A 17,125-nucleotide genomic window follows, 5' to 3' on the forward strand; every position below is an offset into this window, starting at 1 on the left:
CTGACATGTTCTCAGGAGATTTCAGGTCAGGAGGAAGGATGTGGTCATGTTTGAAAATAAGTGAAAAAATAAACCACACTTGATTCCTGCTTCCTTGAGCATCAGCCTCCCTGCAGCTCTGGAGGATGGTGCAAGCCCTTGTCCCTTCTCCACCTTTCTGGAATCCAGAACACCCGAATCCCAAAGGTTCTTCCTAAGTCTGCAGCAAACTAATTTCGTGGCAAAAATCTGACCTGAATTGATGCAAGACTAATTAGGGTCTTTAAAAATATCTCACCTTTCTCTGTGGAAATACTATGTGTTTGATTTTGGGGGTATCACCACGTACGTGCCATATACAGCACCATAATCCTTCCTAAAATCTGAAAAACTCTGAGTTCCTAATCTCTCTTGGCCCAAGGGCCTTGGCTACAGCAGGGTGCACCTAATAAATCCAGAGATATCCAGTCACCCAGGTGGCAGTGCCGAGATTCCAGCTCAGTTTCCCTGACTCAGAGCCTAGGACCAGGTGCAGACTGTGGCCCTGCCTCTTCCCAGCCTGCCGGGAGGCCGGCAAGTGAGAGCCCAGGTGTGGAGCCACCTTGCGGGTAGGTGGGCCCCTGGGAGAGAGGCGGGACCAAGCCTTGACTGTGCTTTCTGTCTGATTCAGCCTGAGACTGAGGAAGGCTGAAGGACAGGCAGAGGCGTTGCAGGGAAGGTTAGGAGCCGGGTCAGCGACTGGCTTTACCCACTGCTTACAGCACCAGTCTTCACACTTTCTTTATTCACACATCCCTATCAGTAAAAACTTGGGGGCATGCACCCCCAGTATTGGCTATTGATGTACTTACTTGTACGTCATAAACCCCCCCCCAAAAAAAAACCTGCACCAAAAATAGAAATCAAAGGATGAGTTAAAGGTGTAATAATTTTTAAAAATGAAAAAAGTTTTGTTGGTACAGAAACCTTCTGGCTTCACGTACTTATTTTTGGAAACTGTGCTTTAATGCTCCGGGAGAGAGCAGTTTGTTTAGGTACTTGGTTTAAATGGCTGCTCTCCCTGAAGATCCCTGCCTGGGACACGTAGCTGCACACAGAGGAAACGCATCACTGGCTTTCTTTCTAAATCGGGTTACTCATTTTTCCATCCCATCCATTGCGTACACAGAGGATTTGTTGAAACTTGGCTAGTACATTTCCATCTTCCCTGATGCCAATCAGATGTTTTTGTAAACTAAATGGAAGGTATTTTAAAGTTCTTAACACATGAGTCCAAAACCCACTCAAATGCTTTGGAAATTTTTAAACAGATTAGAAAATTCTGTTACGTAGGTTTTTAGGAGCTCGGATATGAGGGCTTTTGTAAGTTACAGACAGATTGTTTTTGGTGACAAAATCCCACAAGAGAAACATTTTCAAATTTACTTTTCTAGAAGGCTCTGGCCATAGCTGAGGTTTCTCTCAAAGAGTGGTTCCTTTCTCATTCACTGTGATAACATGACTTTCCTGTGAAGGGACATATTAAACATGCTTTGAAAACATTACCGGGGAGCATCTCTGATGCCAATAATCATAGGAAAAAATGGGCAAATTTGGAATATTTTTTGGTAAAAGAAAGATGTGCTGAGCTCTGTTAAGTTTGATGAATCTTTCTGATTGCTTTTCTTATTTGCTTTTTCTGTCTTGTAAGGTAACCAGTAAATCTCTGATAGAGATGATTTCCTGAGTCACTGCCAATCTCATTACAAATTTGGTAGAAAATTCTCCTGTTCTACTGTCTCAAGCTTTTTATTACAGAAAATTTCTAACACACAGAAGTAGAGCACATAGTAAAATGCATTTCTACCTGTCAGTCACTCAGCTTCAACAGTTAGCAGCATCTTATAGTCTTGTTGCATCTGTGCCTCTCCCCCTTTTTGAAGAGTAAAATCCTAGATGTCATGTTATTTTTCACCCTTAAATAGATCAGTATGCATCTCTACTTGATAAGGAACTTTTAAAAAACTAAAAATTTGAAATTAAAAAAAAATTTTGAAATAATTACAGGCTCACAGGAAGTTGCAAAAATAGTGTGTAGAGTCCCATGTACCTGTCTTCCCCCAGTCTTGGCATCTCGTATTGCTGTAGGACAATATCAAAGCTGGGATGTGGATGTTAATGCAGTACTGTTACCTGGACTACAGACCTTACTCGGTTTTCACTATGCAGGTTTATCACCTGTAGACTCATGTAGCCACCACCACTATCGAGATACAAAGTATCTCACCACCTGGAGGGAACTCCTCCTGATGCCCCCTTTATATTTGTGCACACATCTTCCTTGCTGTCCTCTGCCAACCACCCATCTGTTCTCCATCTTTATAGATTTGTCATTTTGAGAGTGTTATATAAATGTAATCAGACAGCACGTGACCTTTTGAGGTTGGCTATTTTCACTTAACATAATGCCCTGAGATCCATCTGGATTGCTGCCTGTAACCATACTTTGTTCCTTTTTGTTGCTGAGTAGTACTCCATGATCTGGCTGTACCAGAGTTTTACAGTTTACCGGTTGAAGGACATTTGGATTGTTTTCAGGTTTTGGTGATTACAAATACAGCTGCTGTGAACATTTGTGTATAGGTTTTTGTGTGAAAGTATGTTTTCATTTCTCCAGGATAAATGTCTAAGAGTGATTACTGGGTTGTGTGGTAAGTGCATGTTAGTTTTACAAGAAACTGCCAAACTCTCTTCCGGAGTGGCTCTACCATTTTATATTCCCACCAGGAACGTATGTGTGATCAGTTTTTCTGCATCCTCACCAGCATTTGAGGTACTGTTGTGTATTTACAGGTAGGTAGTGATATCTTGTTGTGGTTTTAGTTTGTATTTCCCTGATTGCTAATGTTGAACGACTGTTTATGTGTTCATGGTCCTTTTTGAGTGAAATGTCTGTTTATATCTTTTGCACATTTTCTGATTGGATTTTTGTTTTTTATTGTTGAGCTTTGAGCTTTCTTCCTATACTCTATATTCTAGATGCTGGTCATTTGTAGGATATGTGGCTTGCAAATATTTTCTTACACTACATGGCTTGCCTTTTCATCCTCTTCACAGAGCCACAGCATGAAATTTTTTACTTTTACAGTCCAGTTTATCAGTTTTTCCTTTTATGGGTCATACTTTTGGTGTCAAGTCCAAGAACATGTTGCCTAGTCCTCAGTTTCAAAGATTTTCTTTTGTGTCTTCTAAAAGTTTTGTAGCCTTACACTTAAATCCATAATCCATTTTGAATTAATTTTTGTATATGGTATAAGGGTTTAGGTTAAGGTTCCTTTTTGGGTTTTTTTTTTTTTGCCTCTGGATAGCCAGTTGTCCCAGTACTGTTTATTGAAAAGATCATTCTTCCTCCATTGACAAGGACCTTTATTTTGACATACCCATCATGCCATTATCATGCCTAACAAAATTGGCAAGAATTCTTGTGTACTTTCTATTTCAAAGATGTCGATGTCATCGTCGTCGTCGTCGTCATTGTCGTCGTCTTTGCAGTAGGTTTACAATGTTATGTTAATTTCTGGTGTACAGCACAGTGATTCAGTCATACATATATATATACCTTTTCATGTTTTTTTCACTATAGGCTATTACAAGATATTGAATATAGTTCCCTGTGCTCTATAGGAGTACCCTGTTGTTTATCCAGTGATGTCTTCTTTTAATCATTGGTTTGTTCGCATCAGGACCCAACAAAGCCCGCATGTTGCATTTCATTGTAATGTCTCCTTCGCCTCTTGTTCCATAACGGCTCCTCAGCCACCTTTGTTTATAAGCCACTAATTTGTTGAAGAAACTGGGTCATTTGTCCTATAGACTGTCCCACGGCCTGGCTTTGGCTGCCGCTTCCTTGTGGTATCATTTCATCTGTCCCACTACCCTCTGTGTATCCTGGACACTGGTGGTGAGTTCGAGAAGCGTGTTATCACTTTTTGGGTAAGAGTCCTTCCTAGGTGGTGCTGTCTGCTTCCTGTGCACCCCGTTAGGAGGCTTGGCATCTCTGGTGGCCCCTTTCTGGTGATGTTGATCTTGACTGTGGCTTCAGAGGGTGCTGCCTGCTCCATCCCTTACCAAGTCCCCTGTCAGCCACTCACCTAGTGGTTTTTCATCCATTGATGAGCCTTATCTATGTCTGTTATTTGTGTTAGGAGTTGCAATTTTTTGGCTGCATTCTGTCTCCATTTATTAATGGGACTTGTGTAAAGCAGTACACACCTTTGTCAACGATGTGGTCAGCCTCAAATATTATAGGTGAGGAAACTGACGCCCTGAGAGGTGAAGTCAGCTCGCAGGCGGTAAAGTCTGGCGGGAACCCTGCTCGGTGACTTCACAGCTGGAGCTTGGTTACTCTCTGGAGAGACTGCCCCAAAGTCCCTGCCGTTTCAGGGCCTTCCCTGACCCTCTCCCTGGCCTTGGCCAAGGCAGTTGGTGCTTTCTCAGGGCTCTCTTAGGTCTGGACACTCACTTCTTGCACAGGGCGGTGGGGCAAGGCCTCCAGGTACCCCTGTTGTGTAGAGGAGCCGTGAGTCCTTGAGGCTGAGGCTGGATCTTCCATGCCCAGCACAGCGTCCAGAGGCCTCTGGGCGTGTTTGTTGGAAAGGTGACTCCAGTGTCTCCCCTCAGGCTCTCTGCCACGACCCTGGCAGAAGTTTAATGTAGTCGATTGAGAAAATACAGGGGACCTGCCAGAGCATCTAGGATTCTGAGCTTCATCCTGCATGTTCTCCCCTCTGGGGTGTGTGGACCACATAGAGAAGGGGATCCGTGGGGGATCTTCCGGGGAGCAAACCCCTACTTCTGCCAAGTCCAGGGCTCCACCAGGCCAGCATCCTGCTTGCCTGTGGGACCCGGGAAGGCAAAGATCCTTCCCAGGTTGGTGCCTGTCCTGAATATGAGAGGACGGGACCCCGGTGTCATCCCCTGCCCCCAGCACTCCACCCTGTGAAGTTTGCGGGGTCTACTGCTGTGAGCTGCCTAGGGTCCTGGGAGCAGGGTGAGCTGTGGGAGACAGCCTACCAGGAGCCGCCTTCACCTGCCTCTCTGGGTGCTGGGAGACCTGCATCTGAGCCAGAGCATCAACCATTTGGGGGGCATATTATGAAAACCCTCAAGTCATTTGGTACTAGCCCAAGAAGCTGTAAAACCTAGTTCCACATCGTTTTCCTCATTTCTGAGATGGAGATAATGTTACTTACTTCAGAGTTACTGTGAGAGAAAACATGAGATCATGTTGGGGAAAATGGTTTGTAAACAGTGAGGGCTGCCTGAAAGTGAAGTAAACGGTTTGTAAATCATGGGGCCCCAGCACAGAAGTGTGGCCAGAGCGGTCAGGCTGCAGAAGTCTTGCCGAGGTTGTGGCTTCCCCTCCTGGGAAGTACCTCCCTCCCCTTCCTGCAGGAAGACTCAGGGCCCTGGTGGGATGGCTGCGGCCCTGAGGAGGGTGCATCCATGGCCCGCTTGGTAGATATTAGGCGCCTAAGGTGTGCTCTAGGACCTGGGTTTAAGTCCTGGGTGTAATTCGGGGGCATCGCCCACCCTCTCTGAGTAGACTTCTTGGGAACAGATGACCTACTTAAAGAAGGCACTTGAGTGTGAAGAAGCGAAGCCCCAGCAAGAAACAGGGCGGAGCCTTCACCAGCTTCCCCTTCTGAACAGAAGCCCACGCAGGTTTCCCCTCTGGAGGGTGGGATGGCAGGCAGGGTCAGAGCTCAGCCATCTCCCCACCTGGGGAGTCTGCACAGGGCCCTCTCAACACTGTGGTTAGTCGAGAGTAAAACAGCCTTAGACGCACCCAGCCCTTGTGCAGAAGGACAAGATCGAGGAGTGTTTGTACTTCCTGTAGCCCTTCCCCCCCCCCAATTTCCCCGTGTTTATTCATTTAATTTGGGATGATAGACAAAGATGATGATTTACAACTCAAATCTTCTTTTTTAGGAAATATTTCTGGCACTGGTTTTCAATTTTGCAACCATACTTACAGGAACTATTCTTAGACTTGTCACTGTGTCTCTTTTTCAAAGCGCCACCAGTCTTTATATAGACACCTTCTCCAGTTTGGAATTTCTTTATATAGATGCCTTCTCCAGTTTGAGTTGTTAATCTAGATTCTTCTCTTGATCAGTGTGTTAAAGATCATTTATTTTTTATAGGAAAACAGAAATGTAAAGGGTAAAAACTTACAGCTAAGAGCAGACATGGCTTAGGGGGCAGAAGGTGCTGGAGGCGCTGGAAAGGGGCTGGGGGTGGGGAGAGAGTGGGCGAAGAACCTCTTCTTCATCACGGGGTCAGGCCGGATGCACCCAGGGAAGGCCCAGGGAAACCTCCCACTGGTATCATAATGTTGTGGTTGAGAATATCAGCTCAGACTTGGGAGGGACTGGGAGAGGTCATCAGGGTTCAGGCTGAGATGGCTGGGTTTGGCCATTTTCTGGGTCAGGCAGTGGAGACCCTCTGGGGCCCAGGGAACTTGTGCAGGCACATGGCTGGTTGGGGTGAAGCTGAGACTCAACCTCCGGCCAGGGTTCTTTCCACTCTTGGCTTTGCATCTGTTTGCATCAGTGGTTGGATGTTCTCCTGGTCCATTGCAGGGTACTCTTCCAGGGTCTTTGCTGCAGGGAGACTCCGTCACCGTAGGGTGGCATTGCCCAACCTGTCGACAGGTGGCAGCACTGAAAGGGACTTCTGACAGGACGTGGGTCCTGGAAGCCCATGGATGCAGGAGTGGCCAGCCCTCCGAGGAGCAATTCTAGGTGGTCCTGATGGAGTGGCTTTGCTCTTTGAAGGTGGTTCCAGCCCCCGGCCTGGCATTGGTCCCTGTTTGTAAACTTGCCCGGAGAACCCTAACAACAGCTCATCCTTGCAACATCTGGGTTACCTTCTAGCATGAAACCATTACTTTGTTACCCCAGGGACTGAAGTTACCACCAGGAAGTGTGAGGCCGATGTGACAGCCCACCTGGGGTAACTGTGCGAACCCTGAAGTGCTGTCCTGTGTCCGCCCACTCCCATCTTTACTTTCCCACCTGGAATCTTCCTTTATGCCGACTTCCTCAACTCTGTACTTTGCTCCTCTCTGAAGTACCTCAACTTCCTTTTGAAATAAAGGGTGAGAGCAGTAGATAATAAAGTAAATGTTATAAATTGGCCTTGGTGCTGAGCTTGGTGCTGGGGTTTAAAGGTGGAACTATGGTCTTGCCTCGAAGAGTGGGCGTTCTTAGGAGGATAAACAGGAGCAGATGACAGAGCTGCGTGTTATGTAGAACAATAGAGGCGGGCAAAATGGATGGAAGTACCTGATTGGAGAAAGTGCACAAGGCAGGCTTTTAGGAAGAGTTATGCATGAGCTAAATTAAAAGGTGAGCAGTTTGAAGGTGGGAAGGGCCACTAAGTCTCCAAAATAGCACAGCTGGATGGTGAGGAATGGCTGTCAGCCGTTAGGGAAACGAGGGAGAAACGGCAAAGAAAAGACACACCTCCCTAGAAGAGCTGCCTCAGTGCTAAAATGATCTTGCTAGACCAGGAGGTGTAAAGATGCGTAGAGCTGGAGGGTATTTACCCAACACCTGCTGTGTGCCTGCAGGAGATCCAGTCACGGCAGAACGGAGCCCCTGCCCTCAGGGAGCTTGTGTCTGGTGCAGGAGGCAGACAGTTAACACATGAGTAATGTATAGTTTGTCAGATGGAGTCAGGTGGTTAATGAGTATTCTGGATAGGAATAAAGCAAACCAAAGAGATCAGGAGCGCCTGGTGTGAGGGAGGGTTTGCCACATTTGAGCAGGTGGTCAGGGCAGAGATCTTAAGGAAGTGTGGGAGCTAGCAATGTAGCTGGGCAGAGACAGCCAGTGCAAAGGCCCTGTGGCATGCGCAGGATTGGCATGTTCAAGGAGCTAGTGTGACTGGAGTGGAGGATGGAAGTGGGACTTGAGATCAGACAGCCATGGAGGGCCCATCCAGCAGTCTTGTGGGCCTCTGTAAGGACAGCAGCTTATACCCCGATGGAGCTGGGGGCTGTTGGAGGGTTTGAGCAAAGGAGGGGCCCAAATGGCTAACGTCTTAGAAAGTTTCACACAGCTGCTGTGTGTGGATAGCAGGAGCAAGGGCAGAAGCAGAGAGATTGATCAGGAGCTTCGGTTGTTAATCCAAAGGAGACATGCTAGAGACTGGAGTGAGATGTGGTCAGGGTCTGGTCACATTTTGAAGGTGCATGTAGAGACCTGGAAGTTTCTTTCCAATGACTCCACCACTGATGCTGGGAGTAGGCTAACACTGCGGTTCCCTCTCTCTAGGCCAGCTCGTCCCTTACTCCGAGGCTTTCTCTCAGGGAGCCCCTGCTGCTGGGCACCATGACCGTGAGGGGGGCCGCGCTGGCCCCGGATCCAGCGTCACCCACGACCGCAGCAGCCTCGCCCAGCGTCTCTGCAATCCCTGAGGGCAGCCCCACAGCCATGGAGCAGCCTGTGTTTCTGATGACGACCGCCGCGCAGGCTATCTCTGGCTTCTTTGTTTGGACAGCCTTGCTCATCACCTGCCACCAGGTACCCAGGCCATGCAGGAGCCCTTGAGCCAGCAACACCAGCCCTCTGGGGGGATTCCTGAGAAGTTTGTCATCCAACAAAGTATTAGTTAGGCCAGGGCAGGCTAAGCTGCAATAATAAATAAGCCCAAAATCTCAGGGGCTTCACCCGGTTTCTTGTTCAGCCCAGCCCCGTGCAAGTCAGGTTCCATTTGTGGCTCCAGTATCTTGAGCTTCGCGGCATCATCCGTCTGACAACTGCAAGGAGGGTGGTGTGTGCGGAAGAAACTCTGGGTATTTCACCTCCTCAACCAGAAACGGCCCTTGTCCCTCCTGCTCACCTTCCGTGGGCCAGAGCTGGTCACATGTCCTGCCTAAGCTTCAGGGGAGCCTGGGAGCTGTGAGTGAACACAGGACGTCAATGACCCCTTTGTAGATGAGGAAATTGAGACCCAGAGAGGGAGGAGGGTGGGGGAACTAGCCTGGTTGCGTACGAGCTGCAGACAGAGCTGGGATAGAAGTCAAGTCTCCTGTCCCCCTGTGCTAGCCGTTCCTGGGGAGGCTGCTGTGGGCTGGGATGTGCTTGGCTGCCCGAAGGAGAAACTTTGAAGGTTGCCCAGCGAAGAGGGAATGCTGAGCCTGCTGCAGTCCCAGTGTTCCCCGTCCCTTCTAGAACCCGACTACTTCCAGGGCGGTTGGCTCACAGCAGATGGGGAGGACTTTGTTCTCTTCCGCCCGAGCCCAGGGCTCCGCTGGGCCAAGCATGAAGTCATGGGAGCCGGGACGAGAGACTCTGGCTGCTGGGACTGTGCATCGTGGCTAGAGCAGTTCTTGGCATTTGTGTGTAGCTTTTAATTTTTTCCCTGGCTTTCTAAAAACCGCATTTCATTTTCCCAACTTCCCAGAGAGGCAGGCAGCGCTGCCTCTGTTCAACAGATGGGAAAATGAGACACAGGATGAGGACATCACTGCAGCCACTCAGCCAGGAAGCGCTTCCACCTCCCGTGGAAGCGAGGGTCCCATCTGTTCCGTCCTCTACACCATAAGTTAGTTAAGGGATGGGGTGGGGTGGGCGACCACCTGGACACCTGTGTTTTAGCTCCACGCTCCAGGGGCCAGGTGTTTAGAAAGGCCTGGTGGGTGGAGGGACACACACATGCCTGTTCATAGCCTCCTTTGCACCACGCACCCGAGGTGCCCAGCCCTGGCTGTGCATGGGGTCCCCAGGGAGCTTGTTACAGCTGTGGATCCCTGCACGTCTCTGACTTTTTTGCAATCTTGGGCGTGGTCTTTGCATCGCCACACTCAGCCTCCAGGCTTCGTGCACCCCTTGATTTGATGCTCACGACACCCTCACTGCCAGAAGTTGTGTCACTGCACTTTAGAGAAGGATGTTGAGGCTCAGGGTCACCTAGCAAGTGAGGGCAGGGCTCTACAGAGCTTGTCCCTGACCCCTGGGCTGGGTTCCTCCTTTGGAGCAGAAGGGCGGAGGCGGGCTCAGGTGAGGGCTGGGATCTCTGGCTGACCGGCCTCCCTCTGCCCCCAGATCTACATGCACCTTCGCTGCTACAGCTGCCCCAATGAGCAGCGCTACATCGTCCGCATCCTCTTCATCGTGCCCATCTATGCCTTCGACTCCTGGCTCAGCCTCCTCTTCTTCACCAACGACCAGTACTACGTGTACTTCGGCACCGTGCGCGACTGCTACGAGGGTGAGGACAGCGAGGGGCGGGCACTGGGAAGGGGTGGGCGAAGCTGGGCTGGGGGCTGCACACCCCCTGGTCCAGGAGCCGGAAACCCCTCCCCTCTTCCCAGCTTCCTCCCTCAGGGGCCGCCCATCACTTCTTTACTCCCTTCAGGGTGTCTACCCAGCTACCAGCACATGTGTAGCCAGAGCTTCTCCTGCTGATGCGATTTGTGGTGTGGCCCTGAACACCCTCACAGATATCTGGGAGCAGGGACCCTCACCTGGGTCTCATTTCTCAGTTCCGAGAGCTGGAGACGCTCTCTCACTCAGTGGCCCTGGCCTGGGAAGGGCGGGGAGCTGGGACTTAGAGAAGGAGTCGGCGTCTGTCAGGAGGTGCTGCAGATGAGCATTCCTTCTGGGCAGTCCCAGCGTGCCTGGCCGGGATGTGCTGGGAGCTGTGCGGAGGGGCGGACCGTGGCCGGAGGAGGGGCAGCGGCTGGAGGGGGTTGCACCAGCAGGCAAGAATGGGGTCATACACAGCCTTGCAGGACACGTGGAGAAACTTAGATTTTCCTTTTTACTGGTGATACACAAAAGTAGGACTCAATTAGAAATTGCAGGTTAGAAAATCTGCAGGTGGTGGGTGGGTGAAGGAGGAGAGGCCAGAGGCCCCAAGGCAGGTCACAGGCCAGTGATGCTTGGGCCTGCACCCAAACTGGCCAGCAGGGATGGGGAGGAGGGCCCTTGAACTCAAGACCCCTGCTCTGATGCCCACCCTCCTGTGATGGTCCTTTGTTTTCCTGTTTCCTCCCTGTACCTGCACTGCTGGTTTAGGGTCTAGTGACAGGTTTGGTCTTCCTTATGTTGTGGCTGGAAAGTTCTGATGACTGCTTGTCTGCTTCCCAGATGCAGGAGGGCTTTGCCTGTGGCCCTGGGCTCTGTGGATGTTGGGGTGAAGCATGCTCATCCCCAAAGAATCCAGTCTCTCTTCCTGTCCCACTTTGAACCTGTGTGTCCCTGAGGACCCGCAGGGCACAGGAAAGGCCTTTGGACTTGGTGAGGAAATGCAGGCACCTAACAGGCCTACAGAGTGCGCCCCACCCGCCCCTATGGCCGCATTAGCCTCCTTTCCTGCCCACCTGGGCCCTTTGGTTTCCCGGGTGCCTGCAGAGCTCCTCTCCCGCCTGCGCCTCCTCCTCCTCCTTCATCTTGACTCCAGTGGCTCCTCAGAAGGGCCTTCCCCATCTCTCCTGCTCCCAGCGCCCTGTCTGCATCCTCGAGGCCTCACCATGGTTTGCGGTTTGCAGTTTGCAGTTAAGTGCAGACAGTGTGCGTGCCTGGTTTGCTCCGTCCCTGTGAGGACTGTCAGCTTCCTGAGAGCAGGAACGGGTGGAGATGTGATGGGTGCTCACTCCTTCCGATTTTGGGAATGAATAAGGAATATTATTAAACACCTGCTACGTGCCTTGTGTTTGCCCACGTGGGGCCTCCTTGAAATCCCAGGCTGGAGTCCCTGCTGGGCTCTGTCGGGTGGAGACCTGCTCAGGGCATGACAGGCTCCAGTGCCCGATGTTCCTGGAAGCAGTGGAGTCCCCAGGGAAACCTTTGGACACCTGGGGAGCTGTGAAGGCTGGGGATGGGGAAGGTGGGGCTGAGCACCCTTTTCCGTTCAGCTGCCGGCCGTGCATGGGTGCTCACGAGCAGCCTCTGCCTGCTGGTTCCTTCAGAAGCAAAAAGGTATTCTCTGCCAAGGGAGAGGGGCTCTCCTGCATGATGAGGGGTATTTATCGGCTCTCTTCTCTGCTGGGCCCTGAGGACTGGGGCTTGTGGCAGAAAGGGGGACACAGCCAGGGAGCCTCCGCACTATCCTCGCCCTGCGCCCCAGCGGCGGCAGCAGATGGTTGGTGGCTCCCCCCACTCCAGAAGCCCTTTTGTTCAGGCCCTGCCTGTCCCAACCTTCCTCCCAGCCCTGGAAAGGTCCTCGCAGGAAGCCTGCCGCCCTGCGAAGCACATCTCCTAGCAACGCTATTATCCGCTCGGCCTCTCCGAGGGAGTTTGCAAACAGCACAGCAGCTGCTCTGAAGTTCAGGCTGCCCTTGAGCTCACCAGCTCGCAGTATCTGTGTCCAGGGTCTGCGTCGGTGGGCTTGGCCCTGGCCTGGCCCTTTCCCACACCTCTGCTCTGTCTTGTACCCTCTCCCTTTGTGCTCTCATCCAGGTGCTAACAGCTGCCTGCATGAGCTGCCCCTGTAGAGTTGCTGGTGGGGTGTGTCCCTTAAAATTCAAAAAGAGCCCCCCATTCATTCCCCTGCCCATCCTTCCTCCTCAGTGTCCCAAGACCCAGGAAGGGATAGGAATCAACCATGCTGGAGATCTCTTATTTCAGACCCACCCAGCCCATGGCACAGGCCAGCTCAGAGCCAGGCTCTCTGCTGGGCATCACACAGACATTTGTTTTTTAATAAAAGTAACTAAAATTTTACTTTTATTAAAGTAACACCTGCATATGGTTGAAACACAAAACTGCCCCAACTCCTCACTCCCAAGGTCACATACTTTCAACTCTTTAAACTCGTTTCTTTTTCTAGAATAACCTAAAAATATGTTTGTACTATTGTTTCTTGAGTTTTTAATTTTCTGTAGTGTTACATAGTGGCTGACTCCTGTGGAAGGTTTGATTTAGATATGTTACCTCCCAACCACACACACACACAGACACACAGTTTTCTTTCCTTCATCTTTTTAAAGTAACTAGGTCATAATTTTTTCCAAATCTGCATTCAGTGTGTGCATTCGTGTGTGTAAATGTTCAAGGCTGGGCCTTACAGTGTCCCAAGACTGCATTTCCTTGTTCAGCTTTGTTTTTCCTCTGGTTACTACTTGTCATGCTTTTTGGTTTGCTCTGTGTTTTGTGTATCTATCATTAATTTATTTCCCAATGCTTCAATTTGAATAGAAAAAAGAAACCCTCCACCCAGGGCATCTGCTGGCTTTGGGTTTTCCGGGGAGCCGTCCTCCTGGAGCCCCGCCCTTCTTGCTCTTGTCCAGTTGCCCTCCAGGCCCCTTAATGCCCAGCTGTTGTCCTGGATCTTCCCTTCACTGCCATCTTAGGAACCCTGTTGCCTCTTCTGTCCTGAATCACCTGTTCCCTGGATGCCATTTTTTTCCACCTTGGCCATTTGCTCTCTCCTTTTGGTTAGCAAACATCTTCTAGAAGCTTCCTGAGGAAAAATGGTGCCTGGGAGTTCTCTTTTTTGGAAATCTGAAAGTTATCACAAACATCTTTTACTATATTGTTCTACCTGGCTGGTACTCAGTGGGAATGTAATTCTAAATTGGAAATCATTCTTCTGAATTTTGAAAGCCCGGTTTTCACTATCTCTTAGCTTCCAGTGTTTTTTTGGAAAGTCTGCTGGATTCTGATCTTAATGCCTGTATGTGACCTTTTTTCTCCCCCCCTAGCTTTTAGAATCTTGCCTTTTTCTGCAGTGTTCTGACACCTCACAAGAGGTAGGGTGTTCGTCGTGCAGGGCCCCTGGTGGGCTTTTTCAGTATGGAAGCAACTTCTGCCCTAAGGTCTGGGAAACTTTCTTCTCTGTCTCTTGGACAGTGTCTCCCCCTCCGGTTTGTTATCCCTTTCTGGAACTCCTGTTAGTAGGATGCTGCACTTCAGGATTGAGCTTCAGATTTTCTTCAGTTTTCCAGCTCTTTTTTGTTCTGCTTTCTAGGAACTTTAATTTTTTTTTTCCTATTTAAAAACCCTTTACCTTCGAGCTTTTCTGTTGAGGGTTTTATTTCCCTTATCATGCTGTAGGGTGTCAGGAGCCCATCCACGCTCGTTTTCCCTAGCCCCTTGTTCTCTGTGTTGGTTCTTCTCTCCCTGGGGATGCTGATTGCAGCTTTCGTCTTTTCCCTGCATTATCTCTGTCCTGAGTTCATTCCATCTGTTTGTTTGCTTTTGCTCTTTGACCTTTGGGTTAGAAGCTCTCCTCAAATGTTTGGTGTCCTTGGCTATTTTTTATCTTTAAGAATGGGGATTAAAGCTGCTGAGCCTCCTCCCAATTGGGTGACAGGACAGGGGGCGTTTCCTCTGCCCTTTTCATGCGGTGGTGGTGCAGGCTCTGATTCTGGGCCTGTTTCCTCAGAGAATAATGTTCGCATCTCCGGCCTGGGAGGTAGGAGCTGAGGGGCTGAGTTATGTGTGCGGGGTGGGGAGGGGCCCTGGACATTTCCCCTTCCTATTCAGACTTCATCTCTGTGTTTCCTGCAAGTCTCCTCATTGCTGCCCTCAGCTGGGCCAAGTTTTTTGAGAACAGAACCATCTCAATCTGTCTTGAAAGTAAAAACCAAGGAGCTCCATGTGGAGCCAGTTTTCCCATTTGCACCCTCCCCCCCAGCAGCTAGAACGGCCTGGTGCACCCAGTGCTGCAGGTTCCTGGGCTTCTCACTGGCTCCCTCCCCTCCCCGGGCTCAGTGGTCACTGCGCATCTTCCAGAGCGTTTGTCAGCATCCCTTTTCTGCTGCCTCTGGTGCCATCTCCTTGTCCTTGAGGGTTTTTACCTTTCTCCCCATTCGTTCTCATTTCAGGGCGGGGAGGGGGAGGGAGAGAGCATCTTTCCTCATTCTGGGTGCTCCCTGTGGGTCCCTTGGTCACCTGTGTGTCTGCGGCCTCTCCAAGGGACCAGAACTGGAGCTGTGGTCAGAAGGGTGGCCAGGTGACAAGGCTGCTGGCTGAGAGCCCCACTCCTAACCTTTATTGCTCTTCTGATGTCTCTGTGTGTGTTCCTGGGGTGTGTGTTGAGATGTCTGTTTTAAACACTCTTGCCAGGGTGTGGGGTGGTGCTTTACATGGCTCTGTCATTTCCTAAGAAGGGCATGGATTTGTCCAGATGGCCAGTGGGTCTTGGTGTGGGCTGGTTGAGTCATCTCAAGGAGATTGTCTTGTCTCGCTTCTCTGAGAATCATTATTGACTCACTAATGTATCTTTAACGGAAACCATCAGCAAATTGGTGTTTTACAGACTGGCTGGCCCCAGAGCACTGTTAAAAGGTCAGGAATCCTGAACTGAGAGAGGTGGATGAAATCTGATGATTCTGACCAGTTGAATGCAGAGCTGGACGTGGACAGACCAGGACCACTTAACCACGTAGTCCGGGAGTGTGCTGACGTAGGTTGCGGCACAGGAAAAGATGTGAGCTCAGGCATCAAATGCTTCCCCAGAGTGGATTGCTGGCCAGCCTAGCTTGGTGGTTCTGGACAGAGGGGCTGATGAATCTTGGACCCTTACGGCTTTTCTGGAGGGTTTTGTCTTTGGCAACCAGAAGTCTGGTCACCTTGGGGAAGGTGCAGCTTCTCAGCCCTTGAGAAGGTGAGCTTCTTGAGCTCAGGACTGAGTATGGTCCATACCCATCTGCCCTGCTTCTCTGAGCCTCAGACCTGGAGCTCTGGCCCGTGTCTATCTGTTCATTCCTTCCTTCCTGTTGATTGTGGAAGTGCCCGGCCCTCTGGTAGTTGTGGGGGGTGGGTCTCAGTTCCTGCCTGCAAAGGTATTTACAGTCTTGACAAAACAATAGGTAACACCATGGACTGTTCAGTGTGAACACAGCCTTACAGATAAGGCGTTACACTCCCACCCTGACCCCTGTCCTCAAAGCAGCCCCGCCAGGAAGGAGCTGTGGTTATCCCCAGCTTAGAGAGGAGAAGACCGAGACACAGAGCGCTTAAGAAGCTTGCCTGACAAAACATTCTCTGACATAAGTTGTAGCAATGTTTTCTTAGGTATCTCTTCCAAAGCAATAAAAGTAAAAGCAAAAATATGCAAATGGGACCTAATCAAATTTATAAGCTTTTGCACAGCAAAGGAAGCCATTAAAAAAAAAAAAGTCAACGTACAGACTGGGAGAAACTATTTGCAAATGATGTGACCTACAAGTGCTTAATTTCCAAAATACACAAACAGCTCATATGGTTCAATAACAAAAATCAAATGACTCAATCAAAAAATGGGCAGAAGATCTAAATAGACATTTCTCTAAAGAAGACATAGTGATGGCCAATAAGCACATGAAAAGATGCTCAACTTTGCTGTTTATTAGAGAAATGCAAATCAAAACTACAGTGAGGCATCACCTCACACCAGTCAGAATGGCCATCATTACAAAGTCCACCAATGATACATGCTGGAGAGGGTGTGGAGAAAAGGGAATGTAAACTGATGCAGCCACTATGGAAAACAGTATGGAATTTCCTTAAAAAACTAAAAATAGACTTACCATAGGATCCAGCAGTCCCACTCCTGGGCTTATCCAGAGAAAACTCTAATTCGAAAAGATGCATGCATCCCACTGTTCATGGTAGCAGTATTTACAATAACCAGGACATGGAAGCAACCTAAATGTCATCAACAGATGAATGGAGAAAGAAGATACGTGGTTTATACACAATGAAATATTACTCGGCCATAAAAAAGAATGAAATAATGCCATTTTCATCAACATGGGTGGACCTAGAGATGATCATACTAAGTCAGAAGTAAGTCAGACAGAGAAAGACAAATATCGTATGATATCACTTAAATGTGGAATCTAAAAGGTGATACAAATGAACTTATTTACACAACAGAAACAGACTCACAGACATAGAAAACAAACTTATGGTTACCAAAGGGGAAAGTGGGGTGGTGGAGGGATAAATTAGGAGATTGGGATTGGCAGATACAAGCTACTATGTATAAAATAGATGAACAACAATGTGTTCTGCGTGTGTATAGCACAGGGAACTGTATTCAATGTCTTGTAATAAACAATAATGGAAAGACTTAAAAAAAAAACTGTATATGTCAAGTTGAAAAAAAAAACAAAACAACTTGCCTGAGACCACACGGCTCCCGGTGGTGGAACCACTGTCCACAC

The 17,125-nt window shown here is 49.4% G+C and overlaps 1 protein-coding gene across 3 annotated transcripts in view; it reads left to right on the top strand.

The window, feature by feature from the left end:
* The window catches only part of TMEM184B (transmembrane protein 184B), a 44,454-nt gene that overhangs the window by 14,307 nt on the left and 13,022 nt on the right, over window positions 1-17,125 (top strand). For 2 of the 3 annotated variants that reach the window (XM_031463264.2, XM_031463265.2), the window contains exons 2-3: window positions 8,301-8,549; window positions 10,074-10,239. In XM_031463264.2, coding sequence (XP_031319124.2) covers window positions 8,358-8,549; window positions 10,074-10,239 — 358 coding nt within the window. In that variant the 5' untranslated portion in view covers window positions 8,301-8,357. Of the gene's footprint in view, window positions 1-8,300; window positions 8,550-10,073; window positions 10,240-10,275; window positions 11,271-17,125 lie in introns of those variants that run through there. The other variant, XM_031463267.2, reaches the window with a different exon arrangement.

This window comes from Camelus dromedarius, chromosome 11 (genome assembly GCF_036321535.1).
Source record: "Camelus dromedarius isolate mCamDro1 chromosome 11, mCamDro1.pat, whole genome shotgun sequence".
Classification (NCBI taxonomy): domain Eukaryota; kingdom Metazoa; phylum Chordata; class Mammalia; order Artiodactyla; family Camelidae; genus Camelus; species Camelus dromedarius.